The 23,089-nt window shown below is 38.2% G+C and overlaps 1 protein-coding gene across 13 annotated transcripts in view; it reads right to left on the bottom strand.

The window, feature by feature from the left end:
* Nucleotides 1-646: 646 nt before the first annotated feature.
* The window catches only part of CLCA2 (chloride channel accessory 2), a 64,710-nt gene continuing 42,267 nt past the window's right edge, over nucleotides 647-23,089 (bottom strand). For 6 of the 13 annotated variants that reach the window (XM_042952472.1, XM_042952471.1, XM_042952474.1 and 3 more), the window contains 7 exons: nucleotides 22,471-22,648; nucleotides 21,500-21,606; nucleotides 19,246-19,470; nucleotides 16,196-16,466; nucleotides 12,701-12,871; nucleotides 8,683-8,916; nucleotides 648-1,242 (listed from right to left, as the gene is read on the bottom strand). In XM_042952472.1, the coding sequence (XP_042808406.1) occupies nucleotides 797-1,242; nucleotides 8,683-8,916; nucleotides 12,701-12,871; nucleotides 16,196-16,466; nucleotides 19,246-19,470; nucleotides 21,500-21,606; nucleotides 22,471-22,648 (1,632 nt within the window). In that variant the 3' untranslated portion in view covers nucleotides 648-796. Of the gene's footprint in view, nucleotides 1,243-2,328; nucleotides 2,423-8,682; nucleotides 8,917-12,700; nucleotides 12,872-16,195; nucleotides 16,467-19,245; nucleotides 19,471-21,499; nucleotides 21,607-22,470; nucleotides 22,649-23,089 lie in introns of all 13 variants that reach the window. The other 7 variants (XM_042952478.1, XM_042952479.1, XM_042952480.1 and 4 more) reach the window with 3 other exon arrangements.

The following is a 23,089-nucleotide window of genomic DNA, read 5'->3' as shown; positions in this document are numbered from 1 at the left end:
GTGTAGACCATGTATGTGTTAAAATAAGCTCAGAACTATGTCTCCTTCTTTACTTAAAGCCTTATGAGAGCTATAACCATTTTTTTTTTTTATTAAATAACACCCAAGGCAATAACTTGGAAAGCTGCTTTGATGAGAATAGAAACTTATACGCAATAAATTCAATAGACCTCTGTTATCAAATCTCTGTCAGGGGACAAGGATAATATCCACATGTTAATGTTAACTCTTACAGTGAACAAAGATATATCTGAGCATTAGCAGTGGGATTTGATCTTAGTATAGTTAACCAAATGGCAAGAAGTGAAGAACTTTACAACAGGGGCTTCATATATAAAATGCAGCGTGATCTTTAGTCATAAATAAGCAACCTGTTCTGAAAAGATAAGGAATGAAAACTTAATCAAAGTAACTGAACAATTGCTTCATATAGACAGTTATACCAAACTCCTTTTCTCTACTTGGGGCTATTTTTCCTCTACAATAAAACAAGCTTTTCTTGATTCTTTAGTTCAACTTTGCCCTTGCCTTTGCTTTTAAAGACATTACCTTGGTGACTAATTTTTATTATTTTGTCCATAGCCAAAGCTTAAGAGTTTCCTAATTTCCTTCAAAAATGAGTGTTATAAAATATTTTTTGGTGTCTGTTTAGCCTATAAAAATCTGACCTGTATTATACAAAAACTCAAAGCATTTTTAATAGTTCTGATGTCAATTTGACTTTATTGGTATGTTTTTATAAAGTGCAAAGGCCATGGATCTTATATCTAAGAAGGAAGGCACTCTATACATTTGTTTATATTAATTTTGTTCCATTCTCTTTCTCGTCTGCTCTCTTTTTCCTGTTTAAAATATAATGTGTTACAGCTATAGTGAGGCAAATGATTCCTATTGAACTCACTGCTGTCAAAACTCCTTTCAATATAAGATGGTCTCTGGCAAGTACAGGAGCAGAATTTGGGGGAATAAATAGAGATACCTGGGCAATGTTAGATACAGCAGACTTTAAGGAGTTCTTATCTATTGCTCGTATTGCCACATAAATTCTGTGGCTTTCTTGTGTCTCTCCATCAGGTTGATGGTCAGGTCCATTTGTGAAAAGCTTTGGTGAGAATGTAAATATCTCCTTGGTGCCAGCTTGCTGAGGACTTAGTAGCTTTGATATATTCACTAGAATGGCATTGTTAAAGTCATCTTGAATTTTCTGTAAGCTTTGACTCATTCTTATTTCATAGCTGTTAGCTGAAATTAAAAAATATAAATAGAAAGGTTAAGTCACTTGGGTAAGTTATCTAGCTTATTATAAATGACTAACGAGAATAGCAACAAAAAGTCAAAATACCTAGAAATAAACGTAACAAAAAATTGCGTATGAACAAAACTTTAAAACACTATATAAGAACTCATATTGAAACCTAAGCAAGAGGAAAAGCTTATTATGTTTTTGGAATAGGAAGATTCAACATAATAAAGATGTTATTTTTCCCTAAGTTATTTTGTAAATTTTACATGATTCTATTGAAATTGCTTCTAGTTTCCATTTTAACAAGCTTATTGTAAAACTTGAACAGAAAATAAATAATCTGGGTTGGCCATATAAAGTCTAAAAAATAGCAGTGTGGAAGGAGTAAACCTATATGATATAAAAACACTATAATATTTCTATAACTAAAGCCTACAGTTCTGGTACATGAATAAACTAATATCTAAAAGTAGGCCAAAATACAACCAGGAATTTAGCATATGATAGACACAGAATTCAAATTTATGGGGCGGGGGAATACAAATTTCTTGATAAATGGTGTTGTGACAGTTGGGTACAATTTTGTAAAAAAAATAAAATTGGATCCATATCACAAACCTTTTTTTTCAGGATAAACTCCATAATTATCAAAAAGTTGGGAGTAAAAAATAAAAATATTAAGTATTTAGTAGGAAACAATAGGTAAATTCCAGTATGGTCTCGAAGTAGGAAAGGCCTTTATAATTAAAACTCAAAATTCAGTATCCATAAACAAGAAATTGATAAATTTGAATACATAAAATGAAAAACTTCTACATGGGGAATATCCTCTTAAGAAAAATATAAGCATAAATGTTAAGTGACAAAAGTATATGTTACTTAAGTCAACGGTAAAAGTTTAATTCTGAGTTCTGGTAATGGCTAAGTGGCTTCTATTAGACTAACTCTCCAGCAGATAGTGGGTATGAACTCTGAAGAAAGCAAAAAACAGAACAACGACACAAAGCCACTGAAGCACTGGATTCAGATAAAAATAGGCAGAAACAAGAGGAGTTACAATCCGTAAAAAAGAAAAAAAAGGAAACCAGAGTAGGAATGATCCATGTTTATGCAGCTTTTCCTCTGAAGGCACTTCCCTCTCCTGTACAGATAGCTGGATCTGAAAGCTACCTTCTGGATCTGGAAATCAGAGGACAGAGGAAGAGATTACCAGAAGGGCTAAAAATTGAAGGAGCTGGAGAAGGACCAGCCCCAACTCTATATACTTTTTTCAAGTCATCGGGAGACGTCCAATTATTCATGTATGGGTGAAACATTAAGAACTCAAGAGACAAATAATAGCTAGAAGGCTGAAAAACTGAGCAGAGTTTTATATAGATATATAGGTATAGATATAGATTTTGGAGTGTGAGTGTTGCCAAGTTAGAGGAGGTTATTAGCCCTTAAATATCCATACACTGGAAGAGCCATGCTTTAAGAATAGAGATTGTGTGTGTGTGGGGGGGGGGGGGGTGCCTGTGGCTCAGTTTTAAGCATCCCACTGGCCTATGTCACGATTTCGCCATTCCCAAGTTCAAGCCCCGCATTGGGCTCTGAGCCTGGATCCTGTTTCAGATTCTGTGTCTCCCTCTCTCTGCCTCCTTCTCCACTCACCCTCTGTCTATTTCTCTTAGAAATAAACATTAAAAAAAATAGGAGATTAAGAGTGGATTGGACGCAACAGAAAATAATCAGTAAGCTTGAAGACAAGTGCATAGAAATCAAATTGTAGCACTCAGGAAAAAAAGAGAAAAACCAAACATAATCTCAATGATCTTTGTGACCCACTGTCCTATCCATTTAGTGTCGGTATTGTTATGTTATGTTATGTTATGTTATGTTATGTTATGTTATGTTAATATTATCCAAGAAAGAAAGAAGAAAAAGAATAGAACAAAAATTTTTTGAAGATATAATAGCTGAAAATATTCTAAATCTGGTCAGAAAGAATATTGCACAGATCCAGGAAACTCAGCAATCCCCAAAAAGAATATATATGGGAAAAACACACTGAGACACATCATGGTCAGTCTATTGAACACCAAAGATAAAAATAATTTAAAATAGTCAAAGGGAAAAAAGACTTTACACTTAGGAACATAATAGTAAGAATGATAGTTGCCTTCTCATAAGAAAAAAATTGAAAACAAGACAATGAAATGACCTATTTAAGTACTGAAAGAAAAATCTATTGCCCAAGAATCCTATATCTAGTGAAAATGTACTTTAAAAAATTAAGGTGAAATAAACACATTTTCATATAAATGAGTCCTGAGAGAATTTCACTCAAAGACCTGAGCAACAAGGGAAATGATGCTGGATAAAAATTCAGACCTACAGCAAGGAAGACGACTAGAAATGCTGACAGTCTGGGTGACTAAAAAGGGTCAATTTCTCTCTTTAAAATTTCTTAAAAGTACAAGTGATTGTTTATAACAAAAACCATACCAATGCATTGTGGGCTTTATAAAAATGTAGACATACGATAAATGCCAGCGAGACCGCAAAAGATGACAGAAGGGTACACGGAATTATATTTTTGAAAGATTCTCACATTATATGTGAAATGGTAAACATTAATTCAAGGCAAACTGTGCTAAGTTAAGAAAACTGCATGTTATAGAACAGCCAAATTTGGAGTAGCTGAGGGCAGAAATTTAATTGTTTTGATGTTCCTTATATTATTTTGAGTTTTCAAACTGGAGTAAGATACACATAACATAAAATTTATCATCTTAACCATTTTTTTATGTGTACAGGTCAGTACGTTTTTATGTGTTACATTCACATTGCTGTGCTGTTTTGATTTTCAACCCACGTGAATGTATTACCAATTCAAAAATAAAATTAATAACAAAGAATCACTAGATGCAAAAAAGGAAACCACCTATAGTACTAACACTCTAATAAGATCATAATTCTTATCTGAAATGGCTAAAAATACATTTAACAATGGACAAAGCAGCTCCAAACAAAGATTTTGTTCTAAGGAATGAAAACCATAGGACATTCCAAGTTTTAATTAAAAAATGAAAATTTTCTGATGGCTGTGTTTTGAACAGTTTCCAAATCTATACTACTTTTTAATAATGAGACTATTTCTATTTCCTGGATAGTAATTAAAGGAAAGCACCCTTAGAGAAGGTTGTAAAAAGAAAATAGCCTCTATATTCAAATTTATCAATCAGCCAATTCCCTCTGGGAGCTGAGTTGGAGCACTGGAGCTGAGTTGCTCCCTGCTGCAGTTCATATACAGGTGGACAGACATGGATAAGAAGCGAGGCTGACCATCTACTCCACACTCACAGTGGAACATGTCCATTGTTCCTATGTCTGTGGTTCTCTATGGAGAAAGCTCTCCATGAGGTTCTCCCAGAGTCTTCTCCTGGATAATGAAACAAGTAATATTTCATAAGCCTTAGCATTTACAAAGATTGTCCACATGTACAGCCCCCCTCTGTGAAATTTAAAATAAAAAGATGGGGAGTCGGAGGTTAAATGTGGTGACACAGTCAACAGTTAGAAATTTGTATCGCTGGAACCAAATTCTTTCTTCTAACTCCAAATCCCATGCACTTTCTACCATGAGCACCTACTAAACTTTATGCAGGACAGCTGTGAAACTGCAAAGACTGAAAACAAACTCAGCCCATACATTCATGGAGAGGCTCCTTCTGTTTACGGTAGTTGTGTTGCCCCTGTCGCTGTGAGAAAGAGAAATCAGGCCTTTTCTGCATCTTTGACCTCTTAGGTATGTATCTCTCTGGGTTTCATCTCTAACTCTGCTTTAACAGTATATTTTAGCCAATGAAAGTAGTTCTATGGCCTTGGGCAAGACACTTAAACTCTCACGTTCATTCCCTTACGTTTGAAACAAGAAGGTCAGATTAGCTTGTCTTTAAGGTCCCTTCTGTCTCCAAAATGTTACAAAAGCTGGTATTTCCTAAGCAATTAATATGGACAAGGCACTATTTTAATCCCTCTTTGTGTTTTACCTCATTCAATTCTCAGCAATGCTCTGAGGTAGCTATTCTTACTATCTACTTTTGCAGATTAAAAATCAGAAAGTGAGAGAAATTAAGTAACTTGTCTCAGGCTACACAGGTAAAACATGCTGTGTCTGATTCTAGAACCCAGTACCTTAACACTATGCTACGCAGCCTCCCACTAGACTACACTCCTTCCTATTTCTTATTTCCCAGTAATTGTTCTTTTCCAGTTACTGAGGCTTATATCTTCATTAGCACCTTTACCAATAAATTCTTAGTATGGAAAGCTCTGGGCTTAGACTGAGGACAGAGGAAGTTGAAGACTTGGTCCCATCTTTAGGGAGCTCTCTCTTCACTAGTGAGAACAATTCCTACTACCTCTCTTCATTTGACATCCAAGCTATCCCCTAAGGATTGTTTTAGGTTTCTTCTACTAAGTGTTCTTCCAGCTCGGAAGCATAACTGAGGGTTAGGGGAGGGTATAATGGGAAGAACAGTTGCTGTCACTGCAGCTTCCTCAGAAACAGCACATTTTTAACAATTTTTAAAGACAATGTGTTCAACAATGGTTATATAAGAACATGATGAAAAGATGTCTGAGGAAGAGTGTGCAGGTCAGGCTGTTAGGCATGTAGGGAATATAGTGCAGGGAAGTAGGCACAAGATTGGTGCTTTTTTTGTTGTCCAAAGGCTCTGCCCAGGCTCCTGGGATAAGAACCTGGCCTCTCCAAACCGTACAGATGGCATGGTGTTAAACTGTGTTTTTGACTATTTTTTCCCCTTAATATAGGATTATAAATTCTTGGGAGTGCAATGACCATCTTAAATTATGTTTATATAATGTTTAGCACTGTGCTGAGTATTAATAGTTACTTAGTAAATATATTTTGACTTCAATTTCTGGAAAGATATACAAAAGAAATTAACTTTATAGCAGAGATATGTCACATGCTTGGTGCTGAATTTTAACAAGTATTTTACCCCAGACTTATAATGAAAACCCAAGGAAGTAACCCGTTTCCATAACGCCTAGCCTGTATACATTCCCAGACATAATGGTGATCTGCTAATGTTTTATTTATAACGTGTAATTGGTCATCGTTTTTAGGACATTGTGTATGGTGAAGAATGGGCACCTGGATATACACTGATATGCTTGTGCATATATTAGATATTCCTTTACTGCTAACAACGTTTTTAAGAATAGTCACATTTTTTATCATTGCTAACCAGAGACATACCCCCATTATTTCTAACTCTGGTCATAGACGTGAAGACAACGCCTTTCCAGACAATAATTTGGGGGGGGGGAGTCAATAAAAGCACATGTTTATGAATTAAATAGGAATCTACTTGCTAGTTGGTCTATTCAGTACTAATTGGTCAATTTTGCCATTGCTGAGCCACCGAATCCGCTATGACTGAGTGATTTCAGCAACTTAATACACATCCAGCCATCTCCCAACATATCTTTTGTGGTTTATGGTTTTGACATCATAATAGCCAGATCTGCTTCAGTCATCCCTCTCATCAGTGAGGTTATGTGGAGATCTCTCTATTCCCTTGATTAATGCCCTTTGTGATACCAATTCTAACACCCCATATGGTTGTATTTCTTCTTTCCAAGCCATTAATAACCACCAATACCACACACTTTCTTTCCATTCTTTTAAAAAAATGTTTAAAGGTTTTTAAAATTTATTTTTGAGAGAGAGACAGAGCACAAGTAGGGGACAGGCAGAGAGAGATACACACAGAATCTGAAGCAGGCTTCAGGCTCTGAGATATCACAGAGCTCAATGCAAGGCTTGAACTCATGAACTGCAAGACAATGACCTGAGCCAAAGTGGGATGCTCAACCGACTGAGCCACCCAGGCACCCCTCTCTCTACTCTTTTAATTTAGTGGTGTAGTTGAAACTCCTGGGGCACCAGAAGAACAGTTCCCAGTAGGGATGGGAATTTGAGCTTTTGCCTCATGTAGCACACTGCATTTCTGAGGCAGTGAGGAAAGAGTGAGGACACTAGGTGGCAGGCACCACTCTTACCTTTAAATACAGATGGGAGTGTTTATGGCTACAGAAGACAACAGCAATGCAAACGAGGAGCCCAGGAAACTTGGCATACTTTCTCTTCCCTTTCTGATTTTTATGTGTCACTTCATTTATTATTTATGATAACTTATGAAATAAATATTTGTAGTCCTATTTTCCATATAAGGAAACTGAGGCCAATAGAGGTTAAGCAACTTGCCAAAGATCAAACAGCTAGACTTAAAGCCACAGAAGGAAGAATTTTTTTCCTGAGATGTGAGTTACAGCTTTTTCCTTTATACAAGGGGCATATCCATCCCAGAGTTTCAATCATTTCATATCTCCAATCTTTAAATTAACTGAATTCTTAATTCAGAATATATTTTACTTCCTTCTCCTCTGGCAAGAAGAGACAGAGTTTGATAAAAGAATTAGAAGACAAAGCTACAATATTGATGTTCCTCAGTAGCACAGAATTATTTGTAATTGAGATGCTTTCTGGTGAATGTAGTAAATGGACAGAAAATTTTAAGCCAAAAAACAATGGCCCAAGTTGGAAGCAAGACTGGCAAAGGCCCAAGGTGTTTACTGTTATTGACTGATAATGACAAAAACCTTTCAATAGAGAATGTTGGTTCCTATAGGAATCTCAATCAGAGGCAACAGGAAATAAACCATTTAATGTGTAATCAATGATAACCATGTTTTGGTGATGGCAAAGATGTTTAGAAAGGCGATTCTTGCAGAAAAGTTATTATGTTGAGTTGCTATGAGGGTCAAGGAATGATGATGGAAGCCTGAAGGCTGGCGTAGGCCTTAGAAAAAGGAAAGTTAAGAAAGAAGTTCATCAATGTCCATCCAAACAAGGCTAGGAAAGGCCAAATAAGGGACCTGGTTCTAGTTTCCCTGATGAAAGTGAGGTTCAGAAATGGGGGCAGAAAATGCACCAAGTTTTGCATAACTTATGGGAATTATTCCCCTAACCTTGACTTGTAAATCTTCGAATTCATTATTCACTATCTAATCTTCAGAAAACTAAATAACTCCAGTATTTGGAAGTCCATGCTCTGTAATGCAGGACCCATTTCTGTTGACTAGACTACTCTTGCATATGGTATTTATGTTTCCAATCAAGAGTTCTAGATGATGAGTGTCAGTTAGTTTACCAGAGCCTTCTCAATTCTGGGGAGCTGACAAGCTCTTGTCCCTAGACTCTCGTTCCATGTAATGTCTTATGAACAACTCAGAGCTTTTCATAACAACTCTCTGCAGTTCTGTCAGCTCTAAGCCCCCAAAGCATTTTTACCCAACTAACCCCTGGCATAGTTATTAGAAATTCTACCTCGTAGAGAAACAGATAATGAAACCAAGAAGCCTACCCTGGCCCTGATCATAGTCTTCTCCAGGTGCTGTCCATGATAAAGTCACCTCCTCTTCCACTTTTACAGCTTCCAGGTCAATAATTTTGCATGGTGGAAACACGTCAGGATGGGGGTCAGCCGGAACTCCTAGCACGGAAAAGGAGCCCCCTGAACTTACTCGGCTAAAGCCCCACTTTTGCTCCTCCTCATGCCTGCCCACTGATTTTCTTGGGGCATTCATCTGAATGTTACCTGTGACCATGAAAAGAATGGCCAAAACAACAAATTAGAATCTCCTGAATAGCTTGGTTTTGAGAGATTATTGAGAGACATTTTAAAACCTTTTTTTCTTTAATACATCTTTAGAATAACTGAGTTTATTTATTCTATAATTCATTCATTCATCCATCCATCCATCCATCCATCCATCCACCCATCCTTCCATTCACTAAATAAGTATATTGAGGGTATATGCTCTGCCAGTAATCACAGACAAAACAGTATCTCAAAACTATAAAACAGAATTTATAGTCATACTAATACAACCATGTTTATAACTTGTGATAAATGTAGGAAGGAAAAAAGGCAGGGTGCTGTGAAGAAAAATAACACAGGTATGTAATTTATAGTGTTATCAAGGAAGTAACATTTAAAAGTATCATAAAGGGTGAGTAGGAGTCAGTCAGGCAAAGAGCGGAGGTAATAATATCTTAGGCAAAGGGAACAGGTTGTGTAAAACTCTGAGGTACTAAAGAGCTTTGCAAATAAGAAAAAATTAAAGCAAGGAGGAGAATAGTTTGAGATAAGACAGGAGAGAGAAGCTCACGTAGGCAGGCCACTGTAATGATTTTAGAGTTTAACTGTGGGGAAGCAAGGCAGTGACATGGTCACATTTACTCTCTAACAGGTTACTCTAGCTGCCTTCATTGGAGAATGGGTTCTAATGCAACAATCAGCGGGCCCTTTAGATAGCCACTACAATAGTCCAGATGGGGAGGATGGCAGGTTGGGCTGGGTGACAGCAGTGGGGAGGAGGGCAGAAGTAGGCAGTTTGAGATGTAATTAGGAGATAAATCAATAAAAGCTGGTGCTGGATTTGAATATGGAGTCGTACAGGAAAGGAAGTTGGTGGAAAAAAGAAAAAGAAAAAGAAACAGCTCCCAGGTTTCTAAAATATGCAACTTCAGAGGAAAAGCAGGCTAAAGAGAAGGAGATTAAACATGTAAGTTACAAGGTTTGTGATTCCTCTAAAACATCTAATTAAAGATGACAAGGAGCCAGTTAGATATGTATTTTAAGCTCAAAAAAGAGGTTTTATCTAGATTTAATAATTTTGAACTTGTGAATTTGGAAGATATAGGCATATAGATATTATTAAAGCCATATGGATTAATGAAGTTACCTAATAAAAATGTCAACTATAGTGTTAAATAGCATTTATTGACTGCCTGGCTCACTACGTGCCAAGTACTTATTTAAGTACCTTGTGTGGATCGACTATTAAATTTTCCTATCACCACTACAAGGAGGGTACAATTATTACCCCTCTTTTTCAAGATGATGAAACAGAAGTACACAGAAACTAAGTAACTTGCCCCAAATCACAAAGCTAGTAAATGGAGGAGCAAGGTTCCAAACCCAGGCAGTGTGGCTACAGGTGATAGGGTAAGAAGGTTAGGCCTGAGCTCTGAAAATTGCCAACAGTTAGAGGCTTGGTAGAAAAGGAGGAACTGGGAAAGGAGCCCAACAAAAAAATTCCAGAGAATAAGAGGTGATCATAGAAACCAGTATATGACGAAGGAGAAATCAGTCAGCTGTGGCAGACACTGCTAAGGTCAGATAAAATGAGGACTGAAATGCGTTCGTTGGCTTTAACAGCAGTGCGGCCATTGGTGGCTGGGGCCAGAGCACTTCCAGTGGAGTGATTTGGGTGGAAGTCAGACTGCGATGAATAGAAAGTGGTAAATTAAAGGTGAGAAAGTGCAGATGGCAGGATTAGACTAATGTCAAGGATGTAGATGACAGGGAGGTAGACAGAATCTGAAGGGAGACCAGTTAAAATAGATGTAATAAATCATGCTTGAATGTGGTTCAGAGGGGCCAGAAGAGTGGGACCGTGCAAAAGTGAGCTCACAAGGCCTCTGGATGGGCAGGCTAGATGGGATCCAGAGCAGAAGCCAGCAGAGACACTGGTCTTTGGAGAGGAGAAGAAGGATGCAGACATTACTGTGTCTGGAGATTTAGTGGTGTGAAAATAGAGCAGCTCCCTTTTTTTAAGTTTATTTATTTACTTTGAGGGACAGAGGGGGCTGAAGGGGCAGAGAGAGAGAGAGGGAGAGAGAGGGAATTAGAAGCAGGCTCCACAGGGCATCAACACGGAGCCCAATGCAGGGCTCGAACTCACGAACCGTGAGATCATGACCTGAGCAGAAATTAAGAGTCAGATGTTTAACCAACTGAGCCACCCAGGTGGCGTGAGCAGCTCCCATTTTTTAACGAGGTGTGTGCTCCAGGTGATCATCTAAAAGTGATGTGATAAATGTTATGTTTGGTAGGAATGCTTAGGGAAACCTACCTTTTTCTTTCTATGCTGCTAAGGGCATCTCCAAGATACACAGATAGAAGCACAGTTGTATATTACTTTTCTAATCTCTATACACTAGATGCTAATATGTGTGTGTATCCTTTAAACTCACAGGTTTCAGAAAGATAGCAGACCAGACAGTAGCCTTCAAGCTCCTCAGTAGGAATGCGGCCTTATTCTACCTGTTCTCCCAAGTTCCTAGTTCCTGTCACCTAGTAAGCCTTCAAAAATGTTTAATGTATAAATGAAAGAGGGAATATTTATTTACAAGTAAGGTATTATAGCTACATATGAAATCATATCTATGAAGTAAAACCACATTACCTTGCAATTTGATTTACATTGGTTTCAAAGTAACCCAAAATAAATATATGAGAGAGTAAATTATATTTTAGACATCACTAAAATTATCAGGAGATGCAAATTCACTGGAGCACCTTGATTATTTTCTACTTAAAGAACAAAAATATAGAATCATGTGTCCAAATGATTAATTATTGCTGATAAAATACATTAAAATTAAGCAAAAAGATTCTGCAGTTTTGGAAATAAGAATGTTTAAAAATGTTTTCTGAGATTGTTTAAGATGATTATAGCATATTTTTGTTTGTCTGTTATACTTTAACGTTTATTTATTTTTGAGACAGAGAGAGACACAGCATGAACGGGGGAGGGGCAGAGAGAGAGGGAGACACAGAATTGGAAGCAAGCTCCAGGCTCCGAGCCATCAGCCCAGAGCCCCACGCGGGGCTCGAGCTCGCGGAACGCGAGATCGTGACCTGAGCCGAAGTCGGACGCTCAACCGACTGAGCCACCCAGGCGCCCCTGTCTGTTATACTTTAACCACTGCTTCCCTTCAGGAACTATAATAATGGTGTTAAGAAAGGATGTGTATCTTTTACTTATTTGGTGCTTTTATCTTGAAGGAAGACAGGACATTTTCAGGAATAACTCAGTTGTCTGTAACATCCAAATCCATACTTATTCAGGAACTCATTTTTGGTGTGGATCGTCTGGGCCATTTGTTTTTTTCTTTCAACTGCTAATAACTTTTGCCTTTTTTTTTTTTTTTTTTTTTTTTTTGCCTGAAACCTCTATAAAGGAGATACAGGAGCTGTAACTGAGATAAAACACAATAAATCTCTATCTGTTAGTAATTCTGGTGAAACAGCCACAAGAAAGAGGCCAAACTAATGGCTGCAATGAAGACATAAAAATATCTGTAGGAATTATCTATTACCTTCCTGTTATCCACTATCATGAATCACTGAGAAGTGAAGAGATGGCCAACAAATTATGCATTGACGTAAGCATAAAGAGTTTTGAAATTCCAGCTCTCTCTTTCCGTCACTCCCCCCTCTCTCTCTCTCTAATACACACACACACACACACACACCAGAGATGTATACATTAAACGAGGTTTATTCAAACACCAGTGCTGATGATTCTTACCATTTGCTATGTAACCTGGTACGTATATAGCACGATTCCCGGGAACAGAGTGGGCTAGGCCACTTTTGCTGGAGGAGTAACTGACATGCACTTTCAAGCTGTAGCTACCATTTACAGCAAAGGAGAAAAAGTACCTCGAGTAAATTCCATCATTTTTTATAATATCAGCACCTGCATATATATATATATAAAAAAAGCTCAATGTCAACACTGTCATCATAGTTGATTACTAATATTTAATTAAAATAAATATGCTTTAAAATAAAAAATAGGCTTTACTCCCCTGGTTCTTCCCATTTTAGCTTATACTGTTGTGGTTCTAGTTACTTTTAATATTAAAATCCAGTGGCTCCTTAATTTCTCCCTGTGATTCCTAAACCTCTGAAAAATTATTCTCTAAAGGTGAATGGACCCTATTTCAGTGCTAATAAAACATTTAATTATCAACTTTAGAGCTCTCCTTATCGTTATAAATAATACTAGTTTTTCATGGAAGCCAAGCATATTCTTTTTGTTTATGAGAGAGACCCTTTTGAGATAAAAGCTATTCTGTTCCTAGGAAATAAATAGAGATGCTCATATACACATTTCATAAAATTGCAAGGGGTTTATGAACATCCTGCAGCCCTCATTGGGGAAAAAAATTCTGGTAGTTGATTAAGTTGTGTGAAATTATTTAATTTTCTCATTACAGGGTACATGGAACTGTTCTAGATTCTAAGGGGCTTGCTGACTTGGAGGTTGACAGGCTTTGTTTCCACTGTGCTTTGCTTTAGGAGGCATTCTGAAAGCTTGGCCAGTGCTAGGTTTCTTTCCTTTTACGCTCATCCTTAGAGAGCAGTTCATGTCCAAACCAAGTCCATGACTGAATGGGGGAGGCAGGAGGCCTGGGAGAGTTAGACTACAGGGTAGCAGTGGACGGCAGAGCTCAGCCCAAGTGCAAAACACATTCACTCTTCACGTGCAGATGACCACCCTGGGCAAATGGCTTGTCCTATCCTAGAGTCAGTTCATACCACATACTCCACTTTGGACCCTAGCCCTGTATCACCCCTGCAGTGTTCCTGAATCCCCACTGTGGAGGCAGGGCTGCTCCTTAGCATGAGAAAAGTAGGAGTATATTTAATTAAAATACAAAGTGCTAAGCAACTTATTATCATAGTAGGTTTAGAAAATTTTCTTTTTATTTTAGAGAGAGAGGGAGAGGGAGCACAAGTGGAGCAGAGGGGCAGATGGAGAGAGAGAGAGAGAGAGAGAGAGAGAGAGAGAGAGAAAGAGAATCTTAAAGCAGTCTCCATGTGTAGTGTAGAGCCCTATGCGGGGCTTGATCCAACGACCCTGGTATCATGACCTGAGCCAAAATCAGGAGTTGGACATTCAACTGACTGGGCCACTCAGGCATCCTGGAAATTTTTTTTTTGTCTATTGGAAAGAAATGAAATCTTGGTATTTAGTGGTTTACTGAGGAATCAGGTCTACCTTTGTTAAGAAATGATAAAGGAAAATCTCTCTGCCACAGTTACCACTCCCACCTCCCTTAATCCCTGAGTCAGAAAGAAATGGGAAAGAACACTAGCTCAGGTGTCATGGGACTTGATTTTGAGGTCTGGATCTGCCACTCAGTAGCTGTGAAACAACCTCTCTGAGCCTCAATTTTCTCATCTGTAACAGGGACAACTCATCTCACAGGGCTGTTGTGTTGAGTATTTCAGAGTATTCATGAGAAAGTACATTTTAAATTGTAAAGCATTTCATAAGTATACATTTTTATTATTGTTCATTAATTTGGAAGCAGGTAAATACTGCTTCCATTATAAAAAGAAGTGTTAGCTATGTACGTGTGTTTTAAGTATTGGGTTTAAAAAAAAACCCTAAATTTACACTTTGATGCCTAAGCAATACTCTCCATTGTTTCTTTCATTAGAGCATAAATGTAGACAACAAATAAATGAAATGGTTCCAGGGAATAAATACAAAAGTTGTTGAGCTGACGCAGGTGATCTTTCCAAAGAGTACAGGAACTATTCTCCAGGCCAGCCCACAGACTGAAGCAAAGGAGAAGTGTTCTGCAAAGTGCATTTTTGGACTATATACAAAAGCTAAAAGGTGTGGCCATGGATAAGCAATCAGAGCATGAGAAGCTCATTTGGATCCATTCCAACAGGCAAAATGAGAGGACTTCTCTGGTGTCCCTCTGAGATAGACTTGAATTGAAATCTTTCAAAGGAACTTTTGTTTCATAAATGTCATATAAGTTTGCCATGGCAGGATGCTAATGTGTTGCCAAACCTAAGATTCTTGAAAAAGAATGTATCTTTGAAACACCGGAGAGCAGGAGTATGGTTTTATTAGTAGATCAAACACTTGGAGCTGTCAACATAGACTTCGAGGTAAATTCTCATTCTGAGGAAAATTCTTATTCTTTAGGGAAAGAACAGAACAGGAAAGATAAAACAACAAAGGAGTTTGTTTTTAAAAGTCAAAAAGAGTCCGGGTGCTGCTCTTTCCTGGCCTGATGCTGTGCTGTCTGTGATGTATGATGATGAGGCTCTGAACGCCATGTGCAGAATGAGTGCTTGAAGTCGGGTTTTGTTTTCTTTTACTTTGTTTTCCCAGTGGTTGGTAGGAGAATCTGTGGTGTGATTCCACTACGCTTGCTGGCCTGGTGGTCTCATGAGCAAATCGCACATGCAAACACACTGGCTCTGCCCTCCTATCAACCCTGCTATTTGGCTAAAGAATAGTCTAGGGTTATCTCCTGGGTCACAAGTTCCAATTTCCAATTTTCTCTTTATAGCTGGGTCTGAGGAGACTACTACTGCATCTCACTTCGTGGGTTTTCATTTGTTATTTTAATTTTCTGATCCTATTATTTCAGTGACTAATACAGCTGGTGAATCTTAGAGGAATACGGGAATTGCCACAAGGACGTATAAGCCTGTTCTGTGTGACCTCATTGTGTTACCAGTGTCACTGGCCAACCAAAAGCCAAGACCTAGGTGTCAAGCTACTTCCTCCCACCCTTTTGCTCACGCCACAGCCACACCAAGGACCCTCAAGGGGACTCTTCCCAAGTTCACATTCTCTTTCCTTGTGCAGATGTGACCTGCAGCTACTCAGTATGTCAGTGATTCTCTGAGGACTTGAGACCCTCAAAAAATTGGATGAGGGGCGCCTGGCTGGCTCAGTCGGTTAAGCATCCAACTTTAGCTCAGGTCATGATCTCGTGGTTTGTGGGTTCGAGCCCCATGTCGTGCTCTGTGCTGTCAGCCTGCTTCAGATCCTGTGTCTCTTTCTCTCTGCCCCTCACCCTCTCTCACACTTTGTCTCTCTCCCTCTCTCTCTCTCAAAAGTAAATAAACATTAAAAAAATTTAAAAGATTGGATGGGAAAAATAATTGAAGGAATTTTACAGATAAGCTTAAGATCGATACTGCAGCACCCTGGCACAACACCTCTTGAGAACATGAAAAATGACAAGACATTGCCTGTTACCTGCTCCATCGTCAAAAAGTTTCAGCACAACAGGATCTGCAGTCTCTGGTTCAATTGTAGCCGTTACAGTGGCATTAAGAATGGGATAAATCCCCTTTCTTACGTTTGCGTAAATCATCACAGGGTGGGGAAACTGGGGGCTGTCTCTTTCCACAAAGACTTCCACAGTGGCAGGGGGCATGGCTGAGCTGGAGGCGCGAGAGGTCACCGTCACCTTCAAGGCTTGAAGAGAATGGTGGGTATTGTTCAGTGTGTAGGTCCAGAGCCCAGGCTGCAAAACAAAGCTTTTTTGTTTTGTCAAGTGTGAAGAAAAAAAAAAAAAAAAAAGCATCCCTCAGTTTTAAAGCATGAGCCTAAGCTTCTAGGGTTTTACTCCTTGTTTTGTTGATGTTGCATTTTTTAAAGGAATTACAAACAAATGTAGGAAAAATGATATCGGTGAGGGTATTACAATTCACCATTTACATGGCTTTCACAGCACAACCCACTTTTATCGTTAGGTAACTCTTCAGGGAATTTTACCATGAACTTATTTGTTGGGAGGACACATTTTGATTCATACTTTTAGAAGATAATGATGAGTGTCCAGCCTGAGGTATTTTGCAAATATTAATTTGAGCCCCTTCACCCAAAAGAAATTTCAATGTTTTTATTCCTTTTCTACAATTGAGAACATTACAGCAAATTAAGTAAACAATTATGATTTATGTGAACGCCTGGATTTAAAAAGCGATAGCATCCTTCCTTCCCTCCATGTCCCTCAACCCCCACCCCCAATATACAGAAATCTTAAGCAACAAAACCCACATACACTATTAGAGACCAAGAAAAAGAGCAATATTTTTAATAAGTCAGGATCCTACAACGTCTGTGTTAATTTATAGAAATATTGCTAAATACCATTCTAAGAAATTCTAAATACCATTGCTAAGAAATTTATTCTTTGGATGAGATTATACATGAATGTTTTCTTTTTCCTCATTCTTGCTGTTACATCTTATTAAACCCTGGACATAACAGGAGTAATGAAGTAGAGCTTGAGGGAAAAGAGAGAAAGCAAGGGGTTAACTTGTGACTCAGTGTGGAAAGTTAAGGTATCACCACACCCTACCCAGCCTTCTTCACTGGAATTCATGTGTGTGGCCATTTTCTTGTGAAGTCATGATTCGCAATAATTTTTTTTTTTTTGTAATCATAACATTAGTAATAGACATCTAGCACAGATCTCTGTATCAAAAACTTCTCTTTGGGTGTAATATGTGTTTTGCTACAGGGCCCCTAAGAGGTCAGGCAAAGGGAGCAAAAAGTAGGTAAAGTGTTCTTGGCCCTTGTACAAAGAATATGATGTAAAAAGAATGCGATGAGTCGGGAGAAAAGTAAGGAGGAGCAGAGCAGAGGATGTTTGGCAAGAGGGTTAAGAAATAAGCTTGGGCAACAATCAGAATGTCAATGGCCTGATATGTAATAGTAACCACATGGATTTTATCCTGAGACCACCAATGAGTTTTGAACAGGAGACAAGGTTTGGTCAGATGTATGCTTCAGAACAATCACCGGGGTAGAGGTGAAACCCAGAGGCAGGGAAGCCACAGCACAGGTTTCCACGGTGACCTGGGAGCAGGAAGGGCCAAGGATGCTAAGGACTGCACTCAGGCAGTGCAAGAGTGGGCCTGAGCAATCCCCCAGCCTACTTGGACCCTTTAGTGGTTCCCTTTACCTTTAGGGTTCAGGCTCTTCTTGCCTTTCCTGGCATACAGAGCCCTTGCTGACATAGCTTCTGTTTATGTGTTTAGCCTCATCACTGCCTCTCTTTCCTGCCCCTAAATCTCCACCCTACATGCTGCTGTATAGTTCATCCATGTTGACCTACTCTTCTATGAAGAGTTATAGAATTATAACTCTTTAATTATAATTTAATTATAATAAAATAGAATTATTTTCTCTGAGCCTTTCTATGTGCTCTTTCCTCTGCCCAGAATGTCGTTGACACCTCTGGCCCCTTTATTCTCCATATTTCCGTTTTGATGTTTTTACTTCCAGGAGGCCGTTACCTTCCCCAGAAGTCTGTGCATCCCTCCTGGATGCTCTGAGTACCCTGTTCTTATTCCTATCATGGTGTTTTATTGTAAAGCACCTAGAACAAGATCCATCACACAGCAGATATTCAAAAATGTATGTATTGCATATATTCATATTATAAATTCTAGCTAGATTTTTCCCCAAGCCTATAGATAACTATGTCTATGTGAACTTTATAAAGAAGAAAGTAAGCAAAAAGAAATTATTTATACTGCATACATATTAATATCTACTGTTGAAGAGAGAAGACTTTGGTATCCATTATTTAAATTTTTTAAAAATTTTAATGTTTATTCATCTTTGAGAGAGAGAAAAAGGGAGAGAGAGAGAGAGACAGAGAGGGTGAGCACGAGTGGGGGAGGGGCAGAGAAAGAGGGAGACACAGAATCTGAAGCAGGCTCCAGGCTCTGAGCTGTCAGCACTGAGCCCGATGCAGGGCTTAAACTCACAGACAGTGAGATCAAACCTGAGCCAAACCCGAGTCTGTGAACTCAGGGACCTCAGCCAAAGTCAGACACTTAATTGACTGAGCCACCCAGGCACCCCTCCATTATTTAAAGTTTTGAACAAACCTTGTTTTTTTCTCTTAAATTAAAAAAAAATTTTTTTGTTTATTTATTTTTGAGAGAGAGAGAGAGACAGAGTGCAAGAAGGGGAGGGGCAGAGAGGGGGAGACACAGAATAGGCTCCAGGCTCTGAGCTGTCAGCACAGAGCCCGATGCGGGGCTCAAATTCACAAACCATAAGATCATGACCTGAACTGAAGTTGGACGCTTAACCGACTGAGCCACCCAGGCACCCCTTTTTCTCTTAAATTTTTAACATTCACAAAATGCCTTTGTATAAAGTAAAATTGTGATGTATCAGAATAGCATTTCTTTACATAATGCATTTAATTAATTATGTGATTCAGTTGAAAGTCATGTGCTTGACCAAATGTTGTCATTGTGAACAAAGCTCACAGCATCTACCTCAGCAGTTCCAGGAATGCAGAGGCGAGCAGTCCGCAGAGCTGGGTTAGTGATAAAATCACTTGTGTAGTATTTTCTTCCATTAGGATCAACTAATGCAATTTCAGGGGGACCACTGGTCTGCCATGTGACAAGAAAGGTAGTGTCATTGCCCACACTGTTATCCACAGTCACGGTGTTTTTCAGTTGATGGTGAGGTTTAACATTTTCACCCGTACTTTCAAGCTGTTCAAGAGAATACAAATATACATGAAAGTTTCTAGTGGTAGGCGTAAACATCCCATCTTTTTCTTTACTTCCAGGACAAACAAAAATACATTGGCAAAAATAAAAATTACTAAATTCTGACAGGTACTGTATTTACATAAATCACTTTTCACAAAATACCTCGCCAGTGCAAAATATTGCATATTATAGAAGTACAGAAGATATAAAATATTGTCATAGTTAATACAAATGTCTCTTCATTATTTTTACCAATTGATTTTAGCTGTTCCCAGACTGTCTGTTATCCAAATCAACATTAGCTTCAGATCAGCAATTAACAGGCTTTAAAAATTTTTTGTTTGTGAATGTGCTTCAGTGGTTTAATTTATATATTATCTCTCCAGATACTTTTATATATTTTAATAAGAAATAAAACACTGAGTTTCAGGGAGCTTGGGTACATTAGAAGAATTATTTAGCCATCTGCAATAAGCCACGTGAACACGTGTGTGTGTGTGTGTGTGTGTGTGTGTGTGTGCGCGCGCACGCATGTAGGTGCACGCATGCAACACTTACAGAGTACATACAAGTGATGGCACTGAGCTAAATGCTTTACATATATTACTTCACTTAATCCTTTTGAAAACGCTTTAAGGTGACTACTGCTGTTAGCCACATTTCAGAGATGAGGAGACAGAGCCTTAGAGAAGTAACATGTGCAGTGTCACATACAAGGAGGTGACACGGGAATAGAGCCCAGGCCAGCAGACACCAAGAGACCCTACGTTGAATCACTGTGTATCCACAACACACACAAGCGTAAAAATAACTTTGGACATTTTTATTTATTAAATAAATACACTAAGTAATGCGCTGCAATATTGCTGAAACTCAGAAAGCATAAAAAATTCACTGGTGTCATTTGGATGACAGCAAAGACACTGTGGATTATTTGTTCAAATCCATCTTATAAGTATTTGTAGACTGCTGACTACTGGGGCACATTCTGTGCCCTGGGCCTGAGCTGCTGAAGGGGATATAGTTTCTGTCCATAGTCTAATGGGGCTAATGACATACGCTGGGGAGAGGTGGCCACGTTTGAGAACATAAGGCAAATTTGAGCCATATGAATAATATTTTGTTAAATTTTTGAAAACATTTTTAAACGCTTGTTTTTATGTCATAGCATTAAAGAAGAAATCACAGGGTAGGAAGATTATTCAGAAGAGCCAAATGTAATCTAATTTCTAAATACATGTTCTCATTTATGATTCCCCTTTTTTTCACTTCTAATGATAAACTTGTGCTTATTGTCTTTGCTGTGTACATATAATCTTCATGTTAAATATTTTCTAAGAATAATTTAACTGACTTCATTGCTCACATCAAGTCATTAACTTGGCAGGTTAACTTACCATCTGTGAGGAAACAGCAGATGAAATTTTGTTCAAACCCTCAGTTATGTTCAAAATATCTTTAAAGTACTTAGAAAAAACTTGGCCCTTTTAAATGGCTTGATTAGAGGAAGCCTTTGTGAGCAAAGTCAAGTAAATTGCAGAAGTCGAAGAAATATTTAAATTTGTTTAGAATTTAATGAAATAGTTGATGTTTTTAACACAAGGGAGGAGCTTCAAAGAAGTTTTTAAAAAAGCAAAAAAAAAAAAAGTAAAATGGATTTTGATTGATGGAAAGTTATTATAGAACTAAACCTAAGAAACAGTTTCTTATTTGTCATCTTGGTCTTAGCTCTACACCACCCCCAACCCCACCCCATCCCCATTTTGAGCCACTAGGAAGGAGCAAGTTCTGCTTACAGACTTTAAAAGCCCAAGGTAGCAATTTTCAGGAAATTACTACTAGGGTTGAGAAAAACAGGCATCAGGTAAGGATGAATCCTGGCTCTGGTGACACCAAGAAGCTCTTTTAAAAGCCTTCTGTGCAAGAATTGTTACATATTCCAATAAGGTTAATGAGTGAGTTAACACAGTTCATTTGTTTTCCTTGCTTCCTTCTCCCTGCCCCCCAGCCCCATTGAGGAAATTCTGACCTGAATACGTTGTTGAAAAATGTCTCCGGTTCCAGAGGGGATTCTACTGAAAGCATCAATCATGCTATTGGAGTTTGATTTATCTGGAACAAAGAACTTTACACCTCCTGAAATACATGATTGGGATGTTAACCATTAAAATGTGTAAAATAAAACAAAGAATAATATGTGAGGTCTTTTGCAACAACCTTTCCTGTGTAAGAGGCTTAGTTTTGGGGAAGGAGGTGTAGCACTTGGCTGGCATTGCATGGCATCCTGCCAGCCACATGGTGAGCAGCAGAGGTGAGTAGTTTTGTGTGTTCTGTTCACGGCTGTAATGTCAAGGTCTACACCTCTGTCTGGTACTTGATAGAAACTCAATGAATATTATTTGAATAGTCTTATAATGAAGGTGATTCCTAGACACTCTAGGTTCATTGCTATCTGCAGTGCTATACGTTTACACTTATGCTTACATTCTGAAAACATTGTTTTCAAAAATAATTCAATAAAAACCTAACTTTTAATTTGTAAGTCAGCAATACTCATTTTTATTGGCTATAAGGACTATAAGATAAAATTATTCCATGCCTCATTTAGAACAAAAAAAAGATATGGATCTTACAATTTGGTATGTGTCCTTATCATGAAAGTTAGTGTGTTTACTCTTAAATATATTTTTAGCTCTGTGATTATACATGCTCAGATTAGTTTAACAAAAAATTATAAAAATTATATTTTCATTGGTTGTATATGATTGGCACCTTCTAAGAAAAATCTTTAAAGGTCAACAAAATTTTGGCAGATTTTAGCAATGATTTTTGTGTTGTTTTCCTTAAGATAGCTGTTTCTATTTGTCTTTTTCCAATTAAGCCACACATTCTATTGTCATAATATGAGCTTTATGGTTGGGAGTATTCAAGTTAAAAGGCTTTGAATATTCAATTTAAAAGGAAATGCTCTAAAACATAAGTGTTTACAAATATATTTACCTGTATGATGTGATAATTCCTCCAGGTTTTCGACCACAGATGAGCCCAAGGCAATGGAATGAATGGTTGAACCACTGCTGAGCACAGTAAGTAAGCAATTGCCAATGTGCTCATCACCTCCACTGGTCACTAATATCATCACAGAGCCATGGGCTTTTCCATTCAGTTTTTCAACCACCTGAACGTAGAGTATCAGTCATTTGGAAGGAAATGTAATTCAAGTTGCCATTGAATGGAAGAATTCACTCATTCCAAATTCCCATCAGTAAGGCATATGCCTCTTTGAGATCCTCTGTGGCTTGCTGCACTCCAAGCCCATCCCCATTCCATCCTCAACTCACCTCATCAAAGGACTTGTCACTGTACATGCCATTGCTGGATTGCTTGTACAGAGAGACTCTTTCTGTTTGAATCATCACAATATGCCCCTAGTTTAGAAGAGGGTCCATGATAGAGGAAATGGGGCACATTCTTGTATGTTATCTCTGCCTCTGACATCCGGTGAAAGACCAATAAGAGGCCTTAGAGAAGTGGTTCTCAACCTTGGCTACACATTAGAGTTAGATGGGTCTAGAATTACTATACGCAAAAGCCAGACATTACTGATTTTGACTGGAAA

The sequence above is a fragment of the Panthera leo genome, chromosome C1, assembly GCF_018350215.1.
Source record: "Panthera leo isolate Ple1 chromosome C1, P.leo_Ple1_pat1.1, whole genome shotgun sequence".
Classification (NCBI taxonomy): domain Eukaryota; kingdom Metazoa; phylum Chordata; class Mammalia; order Carnivora; family Felidae; genus Panthera; species Panthera leo.
The sequence above is the reverse complement of the archived record's forward strand: the minus strand, read 5'-3'. Positions and strand labels throughout refer to the sequence as shown.